General features: G+C 37.8%; 1 protein-coding gene across 5 annotated transcripts in view; it reads right to left on the reverse strand.

The window, feature by feature from the left end:
* Positions 1-14,930, reverse strand: part of TSG101 (tumor susceptibility gene 101) — a 248,197-nt gene that overhangs the window by 84,618 nt on the left and 148,649 nt on the right. For 3 of the 5 annotated variants that reach the window (XM_068227271.1, XM_068227272.1, XM_068227273.1), the window contains exons 6-7: positions 11,417-11,578; positions 5,712-5,829 (exon numbers count right to left, since the gene is read on the reverse strand). In XM_068227271.1, coding sequence (XP_068083372.1) covers positions 5,712-5,829; positions 11,417-11,578 — 280 coding nt within the window. The remainder of the gene's footprint in view (positions 1-5,711; positions 5,830-11,416; positions 11,579-14,930) is intronic. The other 2 variants (XM_067145703.2, XM_067145704.2) reach the window with 1 other exon arrangement.

Consider the following 14,930-nt stretch of genomic DNA (forward strand, 5'->3'; position numbering starts at 1 on the left):
TCAATCCCTACTCTGAGGCACTGGTTGGAATGAGAAGTGTGCATATTTAACGGAATATTGGTGGAGGAGTGTTTACAACTGCATGCGGCTTGGTCATTCCAGCTCTGGAACTTTGGACTGTTAGATCGGCACCGTAGTACTGTTCGTTAAAAGGGAGAAAATGTGTAGTTTATTTGATCGAGTATTTTATGTGTTAGCATTTTTTTTAATCGTTACATTCCTACTGACGTTTTTGTAATGACCTATATTGACTTCAGTTAGGAAAACCACAAAGTCAATCTTTCTGAGAATCCCGTAGCGAAGCACGGGTACTTCAGCTAGTAAGAAATAAAATGGATCATCTTGACACATCACTGTCAAATCTAATATGAAGTACACACAGATCTGAGTAATGAAAAACTCAGTATCTGACAATATACTTATAAATCAGTCATTCCTGCAGCTCTTATCTGAAGAATTAATATCATTCAAAACTTGTATAATTTATTTTAAAGAATGATCTCCAGTCTATAACATGTTTACATGGCAGAATACTCCTTCTACAGAAGTATTTGTTCATGCATGCATGCACGCACAGATTTGCAACTTATAAAAAGAAATCTATGAATGATAGATCCTCCATCATCAATACAATTTGCTTTTCTATGGTGACAATGGTATACGAAAGGACTAGGAGTGGGAAGGAAGTGACTGTGGCCTTAGTTGAAGTACAGCCCCAGCATTTGCCTGGTGTGAAAATGGGAAACCACGGAAAACCATCTTCAGGGCTGCCGACAGTGGGATTGAAACCCACTATCTCCCAAATCCAAGCTAATAGCTACATGACACAAATCATCATCATAATCATAATCGTAAAACAGCTCCAGTTGCCTGAATGTAGTGAATGAGAGCTCTCCAGTTCCTCCTATCCAGGTAGACACCTTCACGATGTTGCCACTCCTAGTCCTTCTAGGACTTGTTTTACCTGGTTGAACAATCCTTTCCTCGGCCAACTTCTAGATCCCTTGCCTATTTTTTTTTTTCTTAATTTTTTTTTTTTTTCCTTTCCTTTCTTAAGCCATGTTCTGCTTATTTCTGTGGGTCCATTTCTTTAGGCGGCCAAACCACCTTAATCGCTGAGCGACTGTTCTCCCTGCACTTAATGTCATATTTCCTCATTTCTTATCTTCTCCCTCCCAATTTTCTCTCTCATTCATCATAAAAACTCCACAGATTTAAGTTTGCTTATCTCTCTTCATGTTGGCCTGCAGCTTTCTATGCTGTATGTGGTAACAGACACAGAGAAGCTCTTGCAGAGCACTAATTTTGACCTTGAAGGGTCTTGTTTATCAAAGAGAAGCTTGTTTACTAGATGGTAAAATTGTGCTCCTTTCTGTACTCTGTTGGCGACATCTGCAGATGATTATTATCTACGAAGGTATTGGAAATGTTTGATCTCTTCCAGTTTTGTTCTATCCAGAGTGATTATGTTATAGATGCTCCATCAACTGACTAGCAACACTACTGTTTTAGACAGATTTATTTTAAGACCAGATCGCTTTGGAATTCAGCACCATTTCACCCTATACATCATATGCAAATGCCAGGCCATTGAATTCAGAGTTGTTGCTGAGTTGTTTAATCCTCTTCATTACTGTACATACACAAATAATCCTCACATTTTTCCCAATATTAATCTGGCAGCAGATATTAGAGGTGAGAGATACGTCAAAGTTAGTGCAATGCTCCCGAAATACAGAAATTCAGAAGTTGGTATTTTTCCACCCACTCTGTTGGCAAGTATGTTCCTGCCAAAAGCAAGAAGTATGCTGCATACATAACAGGTCATTTACGAAGTGTCAGTTTAAAAAGTACAGTTAGGGACAGCCGGAGCGAGTTCTCATTATAGGTCATTCAAGGCTAAAGAAAAGCTCCACATTATTCAAGGGGCGGAGTAAATTAGTAACTGTACAGCAGGAAGGAAGCACAATGTGAACAAAAGTTCCATACAGGATTAGAGAAGAAATAAAGCTCATCTTGAACAAATGAACAGTAACCGTCAGGCATTTTGTGAATGAAAAGCGAAGTTTCTGGAAATCAAAAACAGTAAACGTGACTGAAAATAGCTTGGATATACAGTCAGGAGTGAAATGGGTTGGTTGAAAGTCATAACAAAAGCAAGAGACTTAAAAATTACAGGTTGTAAGGCTAGCCATGGATGGCTCGCATGGGTTTTTGAATGAAATAACTTGTTTTTTGTAGGAAAACCAGTACTCCGCGATGTCTCCCACCCAATCATGAAGAAAATATTGTGAATTTCCACAGCTCTGTTATCTGTTAATGCAAGAGAAATTTGTATACACTTTCACAAATTGTTAATGCAGACCAAGACGTATTTACTGTACAGCAGTACTTGTGATTTTCATTATTAAAACTTAACAAAGTAATACAATTTTTAAAAAAAGAAAGTCTAAATACTTCCTTTTCTAAAATTAAGGCGTGGATATTATTCAACGGCAGGGATTATTTGTGTATATATGGTATTTCCTTCATTATAGTGAGGAATAAAAGTGGCGATAATATGCTGCCTTGTTGTACACCTTGTCAAGTCTCAAACCATTCCGCATATCGATTAACTAGTTGGAAACAAACCTTGAAGTGCTCATACAGCATTTTGGACTTCCTTTTAAATGATAATACACTTGATATGTTTCTATTCTTAAAGCATTCCCATAATGAGTGCCTTTGGACCACCATAAGTCTTCCCAATGTTGAAGAATAAAAAGACCAAGCAAGTGGCCATGCAGTTAGGGTCCCGCAGCTGTGATCTTGCATTCGGGAGATAGTGGGTTCAAACCCCACTGTCGGCAGCCCTGAAGATGGTTTTCCATGGTTTCCCATTTTCACACCAGGCAAATGCTGGGGCTGTTCCTTAATTAAAGCCACGGCTGCTTCCATCACACTCCTCGCCCTTTCCTATCCCATCGTCGCCATAAGACCTACCTGTGTCGGTGAAATGTAAAGTAAATTGTAAAAAGAAAATAAAGATGACTTTTTTAATTTCCTTTTCCAGTGCTTTTTCATTATTTTCCTTACAGCAAATATGTAACCTGCCGTAGCTTTGTTTCTTCTAAACTCATACACTGTTGTTCTTCAAGCTCAGGTTCAATAATTTCTCGTAGTCTCTGCTCTATGATTCTTTCTGATATCTGGAGTCCGTGTAACAGTAATACACCTGTAATTACTGTATTTCAGTCTGCTACCCTTCTTACATAGGATTATGATGTCTTTAATCCAGTCTCAAGATTGTTTTAATTTCTCCATATCATGAGCATGACTGAACAATCACTGCAGTCTCTGGACTCCTACAGCATTGATCATGTTCGCACTTAACTCATCTATGTCTATTACCTTACTTTTCTTCATGTTCTCTAGGGTATTTTCCACTTCTCAAATCAGAGGGCACTCCTTTTCCTGAATAGTTTCTTCCTCTCTTGTTTCCTGAGGTTCATATTCTGACCTTTCACCAATGTATAGTTTTTTAAATAATATCTCATTTCATCCCAAATCTCTATCACTCCAGTGTTTCCATCTTCTTTCTTAAGATACTTTATAGTTTCAAAGGTGTTTCTCTTATTCTTCACCACAAATATACGGTGTGTTGGGTATTCAGCCCGAAGGCTGGTCTGATCCTCCACAGTTCCACCAAAGGCTATCACAGACAGCCTAGGCGTCACTGAAGAGGCATACTAGGGAAATGAGGAGTGAGGTAGTTTCCCGTTGCTTTCCTCACCGAGCCAGAAGTTGCTATTGCATATCAATCTGCCAAGCCCACTGAAATGCATGCACCAACCGACCCTATGGGCGATATTTTCACACCAATCATAGCAGGGACTGGCTGCATAAGGAATGGTATTACTAGCATCGCTCATACCTCGGTTACTTTCATATTGTCAAAGCCAAGGATGAGACTGAGACAGGTCAATGAAAGTAACAAATTGTTCTAGCCCATACCAGAAGACATAGCGCACTGTAAACACTACATCTCGCCAGCACAATATAATTATTGTAGACAAATGAGGTAATCCACATAATCAATACAATATAAAATTAGTACTTCGATTTATTTTAATCATGGTACTAGTATCGGCCTATTGATATTAGGCTATCATCAGTCATAAGATCTTAAAACACTTAAACTAATTGGCCATACATTTAACAAAAATAGGTAGCATAACATAAGTGTTTTAAGATCTTATAGCTGATGATGGCCTAATATCAATAGGCCGAAACTAGTACCATGATTAAAATAAACTGAAGTACTAATTTTATATTGCAATGATTAGGTGGATTACTTCATTTGTCTACAATAACTGACGGTGTATAGACTACCTATGCATCTGTGAAGATGGTTCTAATGATGAAGACAGCATGAATACCAGTCCCCAAGCCAGACGAATCAACCAATGAAAGTTAAAATCCTCGAAACTGCCAGGAATCGAACCCTGGACCCCGTGGACCAAAGGCCAGCATGCTAACAATGTAGCCATGGAGTTGGACATACATATATATTGGGTATTACCGTCTTCTAGCTTCTGCATAAAGTCAGTCCATGCACTCTTTTCCATATGTAATAATTATCTTTACTTTGAGCTTCAAATTTCAGTAAAGTTGACCAAATTCTTTCATTTTTTCTTAATTTCTACCCACATTCTTCACAGTTCCCCTCTGTTTTTTTTAATTTGTTTCTCTACATTATTGCTACTTGGACAGTACCTTTCCAAGATAGTTTCACCCTCATTCTGCAGCTATTATGGCAACAATTTTAAATGCTGTGTCAACCAAGGTGTCCTTGAAATGGCACCACTCTTCTTGGTCAGACCCCTCCTCACTTTCGGAGAGATTGTCTCTGATCTTTATCTGATATTTAGATATCTTTTCTGGGTTGTAGAGTTCCCAGACCTTGATGTTTGGTTTACACAGTGTGTTTGTGTTTTTCTATCATAACGTTTCTTAGAGTGGGCTACATTTATCATTCATGCAGCGTATGGGTTTTAGTGCCGGGAGTGTCCAAGGACATGTTCAGCTCGCTTGGTGCAGGTCTTTTTATTTGATTCCCATGGGCGACTTGCGCATCTGGATGTGGCATCATGATGATGAGGTAGGAAGAGGTGAAACCCTGTGCCTGCATGTAGCCTACTCCTGTCAAATAACACCAAGAGGTCTGCTCAAAGCTTTACATCTCGATCAAATGGATAAATCGCCATCAGCACAGTCGTATGCCCTCACTCCATATGAACACTGCAGAGATGTTCAGTATTGAATCCAGGCTTTTGGCACGTAATCTAGTGATTAGAGACTGTATACCACAACCTCCCCTACCCTGCTGGCCAACATTCTGATGAAAATGTTTACGACCAACGGGACTCAAATCAGCTAACCACAATGTAAGGTGGCTACAAATGGCCTATGATCACAGTCCATGTGCTCCAATGGCAGTACCTTAACATTCCTGATTAAAGTTCCAGTCTCTTGTCTGAGATGATACAGTCAATATGTGATTTATGCTCACCATCCCAGCTGCACCTCGTGATCGTATGGCTAATCAGTTTCTCAAACAAGATGTTATTGAAAATCAAATTGTTTCATAGACAGAAATTGAGGAGAATTTCACCCTCTTCATTAATAGAGTGAAATTAAGATATTCATGCTAGAAGAATAAATGTACTTACACTGTGTAGGATAAGGTGTTGCACTGGTCGCTCCAGAACGTGATTTGGCATAAACTGGTGGTTGTTCTCCAAATGTCACTATCATTACTTGGATTAAAGTCAGCAAGTCTGATGAATTCTGCAATATGAAAATAATTTTTTTTTCCTTCAGAAAATATCCTAAAAAGGATTCCTAAAGGAATAGCAAACAAGATATTAAATTTTCATGATTAATTATTATCCAGATCATATTAAGAGACTAAAATAGAGCAGGTCTGATCAGAAAGTTCTCTGGATGCGATCCTACCTTGTGCGCAGAGTGTTGTGTTATTACAAGTGACGAAATTCATTTTTCACATTCCGTATTGATAACAATGATCACCTATTCAACACATGAGGCGTCTAGTATCAAAACCGGCCAAGTCACTCAAGGCATATTTTTCAATATGGATGAAAAACCTGTAGAGACAAAGCAATGATGGTCAGAAAAGTTTTTTTCACAGTTATATCCTTAATGGTTTAATATTTAAGTTCCGCTGTTTTGAGAAATCTAACTCATAATTAACCCATCTTTTTTTGTTAATTTAAATTTTGACTTGGGCGTTTTTGTTGCAATTTTGTACAATTTCAGTCTGTTTTTGTAAAACTGTATTTTTTTTAAATTCCAAACGCTTGTGAAAAAAAGGCAATTAAATGAAAATAAATTGACATTTTAATTACTTTTCTTTATTGCAATTAAAAAAAGCATTTCGGCATAAATGAGATAATACAGTGGAACCTCGAATATCCGTTCCCGGAAAGTACGTTTTCCCGGAATATGCGTTCAAATTACGTGGTCCCGAGAGCATCGTAATTAAATTACGTTGTAAAAGTCCCGCATTATCCGTTCCTCGAAGAAACGATTTCCCGGATCAACCGTCCAGAAATTCCAGTCCCATCAACGCTAAATCCTCGATCAATCGTTTTTTAATAAACTGTATCTCACGAAAGGACGGCTATGGCATATTTATGGATCTTGGCGTTCGGCGATCGGCGGTGAACTTGCATAAGGGACCATCTTAGCATCGCATTCGGGTGGTATTGTTTAGAGAATCTCGGAAAATCATAGGGCAGAGAGTGGCCACAGCAATTGCTAGAAGACACGGCGCATTTCTACAGCTCAGCGTGAAGACGGAACGAGTTTCGTCAAATGTTCGCACTTATAAAACGTCCATGTTATGTCCAGGGTTAGATGTTTTCTTATTTACATTTTTTCGATCGTACTGCCGAAGGGGTTTTCGGCACTTTGCTCAGGGCACTGCAGACCTAAGTGGGCTTTCAGGCAGGAATCGAAACTGCTCCTTAACACAAATTCAGTATTTTTTATATTATCGTACATGATTATGTTAGCGAGACGAAAACAGATGTTGCACCTTACATTAAAAAAAAAAGCCATGGGAGGTCTTGGGATTGCCTATTACTGTTACTAATGTAAGACTGGGAATTTTACGTTTTCGTGTTAAAATACCAAAAACCGCAGTCGTTTTACTTGCGCACGTTACATTTTAAATGATTGGTATCATTTCAAACTCGTACTGCCATGTGCAGCGAGCGCACTTTCCAGATGACCTCAAGGTCACGAATAACCGTAATTTCTGAAGTTTTGATATTTCTTTTATCTTTCCAATTTGATTGGATTTGTGACGCGCAGAATTGAATATAATGTATTCGAGAACTTTTAAGAATCGATACATTCGAAACCATGTTTTCGAGTTCAACATAACCTTTAAAAGTCGATGTAGGCCTAATTTGCGCGGTACGAGATTTCCAGAAACTGACTACGAACAGTATACCGGAGACCAAATTACAATGAAAGATTAAGAAATGAACGGATTTCGCCATCATTTTGGGTGTTTTTGTATCTAATATGCTTTATTTTATTAGATGAGAGAATTAAAAGCTACTTGTGGTCGATTGTCGTTTGGCTTGGCGTTGTTAGATTTTTCGAAGAGTTCGGCTAGCGTAATCAAAGTTGCTGAACTGAAAGAAGTTTTCACGGGAAACTGACGAAGATTCCCCTGTAAAACTGAATATAAAGTATCGAGATTTTGAACTCGCGTACCGGTAATTAATGCGGTTCGCGGTCTAACATGCCCGGCTCTCATCCAGAGGGCCCGGGTTCGATTGCGACCAGGTCAGGCAATTTTACCTGGATATAAGTCTGGTTCCAGGTCCACTTAGCCTACGTGATTACCTTTAATTGTGGAGCTACCGTATCTAATGGTGAGATGGCGACCCCGATCTACAGAGCCAGGAATATCGGCCGAGAGGATTCGTCGCACTGACGATGCGCCCCTCGTAATCTGCAGGCCTTCGGGCTGAGCAGCGGTCGCTTGGCAGGCAAAGTCTCACTGGGGCTGTAGTTTGGTTTGGTTTAGTTTAGGAGTTTTTGTAAGATTATAATTATACATATTTCATTTTTGTGATGTTTAGCCAAATTGATAGTTTTCATTCATTCCCGGATTTTCCGTTTTCCCGTGTTGTACGTTTTATTTTCACGGTCCCTCGAAAAACGGAGAATCGAGGTTTCACTGTACTAAACGAAGAAGATCATAAAGCTGAGGAGAAAACAAAATAGGATTTCTCTCACTAAAAATTCATAGTTTACTTAGATCTTGAACACAGTAAAATAAAATGATCGTCAATAATAGTCACTTTTGTTAATAGAATCATTATTAAGATAGGTACTGTTCAAACATACTAAGTAATATTGTTGTTGAAAGTCTTTAATTTGCTCTCATTTATAATACAATATCAGGCATTTCTCGTGGACTATTGATGCACACTTCAGAGACGGTGTTGGAACTCTCATGACCAAGGAAAGCTGTTTCACTTGCTAATATTACAGTTTTATAAAACTGCAGTGCTGGAAGATTTCTGACGCTATATTATTATTATTGCCATGGTTTTTAATGTGAGTTAGAACACACACTCACACAAACATGCATAGTTAAATCATCTTATTTGCTTCTCAAATGTGCTCATTTGAATTCTTTTTTAATCTCGAAAAATGAAACATAGAAACCCATACTTTAGGTTTGACAGTTCTGCGAGGCTAATTTCTGAAAAGACATCACCTAAAATCAACCTAACTGCTTCAAGAATCGAACGAGAAACTTCGATAATCTGCAGTAAAATAAAATGAAATATTATTCTTACCGCTCTCGTTTTCGTTGTTGTGATTTCCACTGTGACGTATCTCTTGTTCATTTATTGATGTTTCCATTATGTGGCACAAGGTATGAGAGTAAATTTTTCAGTTCACCACTCGGAACAATATCCACGTTACAGCACACAATAATGACAAAATACGAGCACACCGGAAATAGGATTGCTTTGGCGCCAATGACGGTAAGAAGCCCGCGAATAAGTAAATCAGTGTTGCAAACGAACAAAAGACAAAATATTATGACCTCAAAGAATATACATTACAAGGAACGATTCTGCCTACTGATATTATCACATTGTTGCTTAATGTAACAACACAAGGTTCCAGACAACAATGCTGCATCATAAAGATTGTCGCTCGTTCATTGACATGCCCGGTTTTGAATTCACTGGCTGCATGACTTGGCCGATTCTGTTACACGACCGAGAATTCAGTGCTCTATAACATGAAGACATGGACGATTTTAAAGCATATTCTTGTTTCACCTGATAGTGCTATACTTCTACTTCAAATTGATAACCTTAACTCATTTTCGTAAATTTTGTGACTTGGCCAGTTTTGATACTAGACGCCTCACATATATAATTTAATAAAATTATTGATTATTTCACACAATTGTGGTACATGTTTCAGCTTCTTGAGCCATCATCAGCCACAAAACTTCACAACTGACCAAGATATAAAACATAATGAAGAATTCATAGTTCACCTATGTCATGGGTATACAGTATATTAAAATTGTTTTGCTCTATTTAAAATTATCATCTTGAACAATTAAAACACATGAATGAGTGAATGGGTGGACATTGAACAATTAAAAGAGCGTTGCACAAACTAATGTTGATGTGCATAGCACAGCACTGTAAATGTATTTCTCCATGAAGATTCCAACTACTGATGAAGTCAACGGACCTTAATAAGAAATGTCAATACAGTAAACATCTCTAAGGTAATGAAACATGGTGGACAATTACCTGATGACAAGTCGACAGCTGAGGGTTTAGAGTGTTGCCTATTCTCAGAAATGTTCAAAGTATGTCATCTTAGCAAATGAGAACCAGGACATAGATCCAAAACTGGATGTTTTTTATGTTCAAGAAATTACCATATCAGATGTTACAAACACTATATCTAAAATGAAGCCCAAGAGATCTGCAGGTCCTGACTTTATTCCCCATACATAATAAAGGAATGTAGTCCACGCGGTGACTATGATCGTTAAGGCATGAAGTCTATATTGTATGACACTGTGATTAACGGTTCAAGCTCCATTGGTTGAAAAAAATTTCTCCATCAGAATGTTGGCCGACAGGGTAAGGGAGGTGGTGGTAAACATTTTCTCCACTAGATTGCTTGCCAAAAGCTGGGATTCACTTCCAAACTTCTCTGCAGTGCTCATATGGATTGAGGGCATATGATGATGGAGATTTGTTCGTTGGATGAGACATAAAGCCTTGAGCAGACCCTTTGGTGCTGTTCGACAGAAGTAGATTATGTCCGGCACTGAGTTTCATCCTCTCCCTTCCTACTATCATATAACACGTCATTCATTTCACTTCAGTAACTCTTCTGATGAGGCTGACTTCTGGAAGGGCATCTGGTTGTAACACACTACAAAGATTCATCTCATTTCATACCCGATCTATTACAGCAATGGGACAAGGGTTGGACATACTGTGCCATTCCATTATTCCAGCAATCAAGCTCAATTGAATTAAGACAAACACGATTATTAGTAACGAAGTTAGACACAATGAATAAATTATATAAGATATCAAGGAATTGAGAGTAACGCAAAGTCGTAATGAATAAAATCGTGGTGGCAGTAACCAAGACAAACTAGATATTTGAATTGTTAAGATCGACACTGTTTAAAATTACAAACGAAAGACTAACTCAAGTGAGTGGACGTGTTCCGATGAAGAAATGTAAAAATTATGTCAAATTATTAAAATGAGAGAAGAATAGAAGAAAAGAAAGCTTCTTATAGCATATGAATATTTTTTTTTTGCTAGTTGCTTTATGTCGCACCGACACAGATAGGTCTTATGGCGACGATGGGTCGGGAAAGGCCTAGGAGTTGGAAGGAAGTGGCCGTGGCCTTAATTAAGATACAGCCCCAGCATTTACCTGGTGTGAACATGGGAAACAACGGAAAACCATCTTCAGGGCTGCCGACAGAGGGATTCGAACCCACTATCTCCCGGATGCAAGCTCACAGCCGCATGCCTCTAACTGCACGGCCAACTCGCCCGGTAGCATATGAATAAGCAGACAGCAGAAGATATAAAAGATTAATCAAATACGCGTGAAATAATAAAATACGCAACTTATAAATTGATTCGCAGCGGCATATGGAAAATGCAACGACAAGGCCGTGACTACAGGAAAGGATATTCAATATATGGCAATATAAACAATTAACAACTAACAAAGTCATTCTTCACAAGAATAAATTTTAATAGTTGCAGTCATATTGGAGATCTAATAGACATTTTTGAGGGAAACCATGGCTTACTAAGAAGAATGCGAGTCTACTATCTGGATGATTCCGAGCTGGACCGACATGGCAGAGATGATCCCTCATTCCCGATAACATCACGATGATCGGCCGAGCAGAATGACCAGAATCCAGAGCTGTAGGGGATGACCAAATGATAGATATCATTCCGGAAAGCAACTGAAAAAGATAAGTTTTCTAACAGCGCTTATATCGATTAGTAACAAGGTTAGGTTATCTGTAGTTAAAGCCCACATTGCTAGATATGTGTTTGGAGTCTTCAGAATGACCAAGAATACCTAATAAAAGAACTAGATGGTGTGCAGAGGAAAGCAGCAAGGTTTGTAACAGGGGATTTCAGGAGAAAGAGTAGTGTATCAGAAATGTTAAAGGAACTTGGGTGGGAAACTTTAAGTAAGAGAAGGGAGAAAAGTAGACTTATAGGATTATATAGAGCTTATACAGGAGAAGAAGCATGGGGAGATATCCGTGAGAGGCTTCGGTTGGAAAATAATTATATTGGTAGAACTGACCACAAGTACAAAATTAGAAGGAATTTTAGCAGAAGCGATTGGGGTAAATTTTCTTTCATTGGGAAGGGCGTGAAGGAGTGGAACAGTTTACCAGGGGTAGTGTTTGATCCTTTTCCAAAATCTGTACAGTTATTCAAGAAGAGAATAAACAACAACAGAGATAATAAATTAAATGTTAGAGGGCATTCGACCAGTGCAGGATATTGTAAATAATAAACGTGTGTGATTAAATTAATTCCATCCCCGGTCTAAGGAGTTTGGACAGCCAAAGTAGGGGACTGCCTGTAGGGGTGAAGTACAGTGGGGACTTCGAGGGCCCTGGGACCACTACGGTAGCTGTGAAGGCCCTTCAGGAACTCTGAAAAGTGGTGGCAAAAGGGGCTCTGGTTAAGACGCAGCAGGTCGTTATGCTACTTAGGTTCCAAAATGGGTAAAATATAAATATGTAAATAAATTCAATGTTAATTTTAATCTTATACCAGTTGTATAGTATTATTAGAAGTAATTTCACATATCATACTGTATATGAGTTGACTATGTTTGTAAGATATTATAAGTAGAATTTTGTAAACAATATCAATTTATTAAGGATGATGTGTGTGTTTAATAGAAAAAATTATTAGCGTAAATTGTATAATATTGTATTCTAGGAAAATTTTCTTCGTCTCCTGTTAATTTAAAATTTAGTGCTTGACAATAATGTATTTTAGTGTACCATTTGCCACCGAGGTAGACACCTCATTTGCAAATAAAGAGATTTTGATTTGATTTTGAATTATATTAGATTCTCATGAGTGATTATTTATGCCAGTGATATAAGGGAATAGGCAGTGTTCATAACAATTAGACAAACCCAAGTTAGGGAGTGAAATAAAGTTTGTTCCAATGAAAGCAAAGAATCCGAATTAGCCATGTTATATTGTATCATATATGAAATGTTTATAAGAGGGATAATTTTAGGATCTTCGCTACACAATGCCAAGTGATATGTTATATAGAGGTTATATGTTCATTCATATCCCACGTCGTTCCATCTATACGATGGGTCTGCGAATGAAGCCCATCGACCAACTTCTGTCTTTGTACTTTTCTCCTTCTTCAATGTTGTCCCAGTCCCCTCCTTGTTGCTGAATGTTGTTTTGCACCATGTCTGTATATCACAGTCTTTGCCGCCCTCTTGGTCTTGAATATTTTAACTGAAGATCAAACATTTTTCTGGGGATGCGATCAGGATCCATCTTTTGCATGTGACCATACCGTTTGAGTCTATGCAGAGTTATGTTATCCTGCATTCTGCCAACCTGAGCCATGTCCCTTATGTTCTCATTACGAATTTCATCTCGTCTTGTTTTGCCAACCATCGCTTGGACGAATCTCATTTCAGCTGCCTGAATCCTTGCTTCATCCTTTTTCCTCAAGATCCAGGTCTCACTCCCATATGTCAAAATTGGCATGTAATAAGTAAGATAAATTGCTCACTTGCATTTCAATGGTACTTTTGGGTTCCATATTAGGTCTAGGACAACTCTATAGAATGTTCCTCCAGCTTGAATCGTGCTGGTAAGTTCCTCTTCAATGGAGCCTGTTGCTGATATCATGCTTCCTAGCTATTTGAATACGTCAAGGGGACTTTCAACACATATTAGCAGTGCTAATCAGTTCCACGTTCACCTAACATCTACAACATTACTATAACTACGAATGGAGGACAATACCGGTTACGACAAATAATTATGTTAAAGTTTATTTGGAAGCTAATAAAAATCAGAAATATATCTCAATGGTAGACAGCCTAAAAAACTTTAATGTGAACATCCTGTTCTAAAATGATATTTAAGCTCATTTGAACACAAAATTTTAACCAAATTTTTACAACAGAAGTCATTATTTTGTGATACGTTTGGAACAACATTCACCTAATGAGTTTCAAGTTGGAATGAGTTTCCTAAAACGTTTAGACATTCTCACTTAAGACTTCAACAGTTTGTTATATTTTACTTTACACCATATTTATTCAATGTGTTTAGCTCTAGTCAATCTACAATTCCAGCCAAGCTATTGGTCTTATATATTTTCAAACTACCACAACTGTTTTCAATTCCAATATAAGAACTTGTAATTAGTTTATAAGATTATAAATGTTGATAAAATCCAATAATACATTTTGAACAACATCAGGATCCTGATTTAACTTTGACGTGTTATGATGGCTGATCATGCCTGTAAAACAGGTAAAACATGTCCCATCTGTAACAAGGATTAAATCCTAATTATAAAGATTTTTATGTATTGAATAGGCAGTTGATCAAATGAATAATTTGTAATTTTAAGAAATTTTAAGAAAGCCAGAAATTTTTTATTACTAAGCGCCCTGTAAAGTTAATAAGATTTCCTTCTGCGAACTTGTCCCTTAATTGGGAACAACACTGAAGTTCAACTAATTTGATTCGGAGTTGCACAGGTGCATCACCGACATCAACTGCAAATGGATTTTCGAACAAATTAATTTTCTCCGCATTCACAGAAAGGTCTTTAAATCTGGTTTCAAACTCATTCTTTTGAGTAGGTCAATCAACTTAATAAACCGATCATGTGGCACTGAACTGTCTTGAGTTTGCTTCTTGAAGCTCAGTACAACATGAAAGGTGTGGGAACATGCCCTTCTCTAATTGCTGTCGAAATAATTTCAATTTATTTTGGAGCGCTAACACGTAACTATACACTTCATTTAAAAGCATGCCTTTCCTTTGTAATCCCTTATTCAAAATATTTAAATGTTGCACTAAAACTGTCTGTATTGCTAAATCATACATCCAGTTTTCGTCCCCGAATTCTGTCACTTCTTTCTGTTTTATGTTCATAAATGTGCTTATTTCTTCACGAAGATGAAAGAAGCATTCAAATATGTACCGGATGGTACACCTCCACGTCGCTAATTCAAACTTTGCGCCAGTTGAAACTCCCCTACTGGAGGAAGCCTGAACTTTTTCTACTGTGTT

This window comes from Anabrus simplex, chromosome 4 (genome assembly GCF_040414725.1).
Source record: "Anabrus simplex isolate iqAnaSimp1 chromosome 4, ASM4041472v1, whole genome shotgun sequence".
Lineage (NCBI taxonomy): Eukaryota > Metazoa > Arthropoda > Insecta > Orthoptera > Tettigoniidae > Anabrus > Anabrus simplex.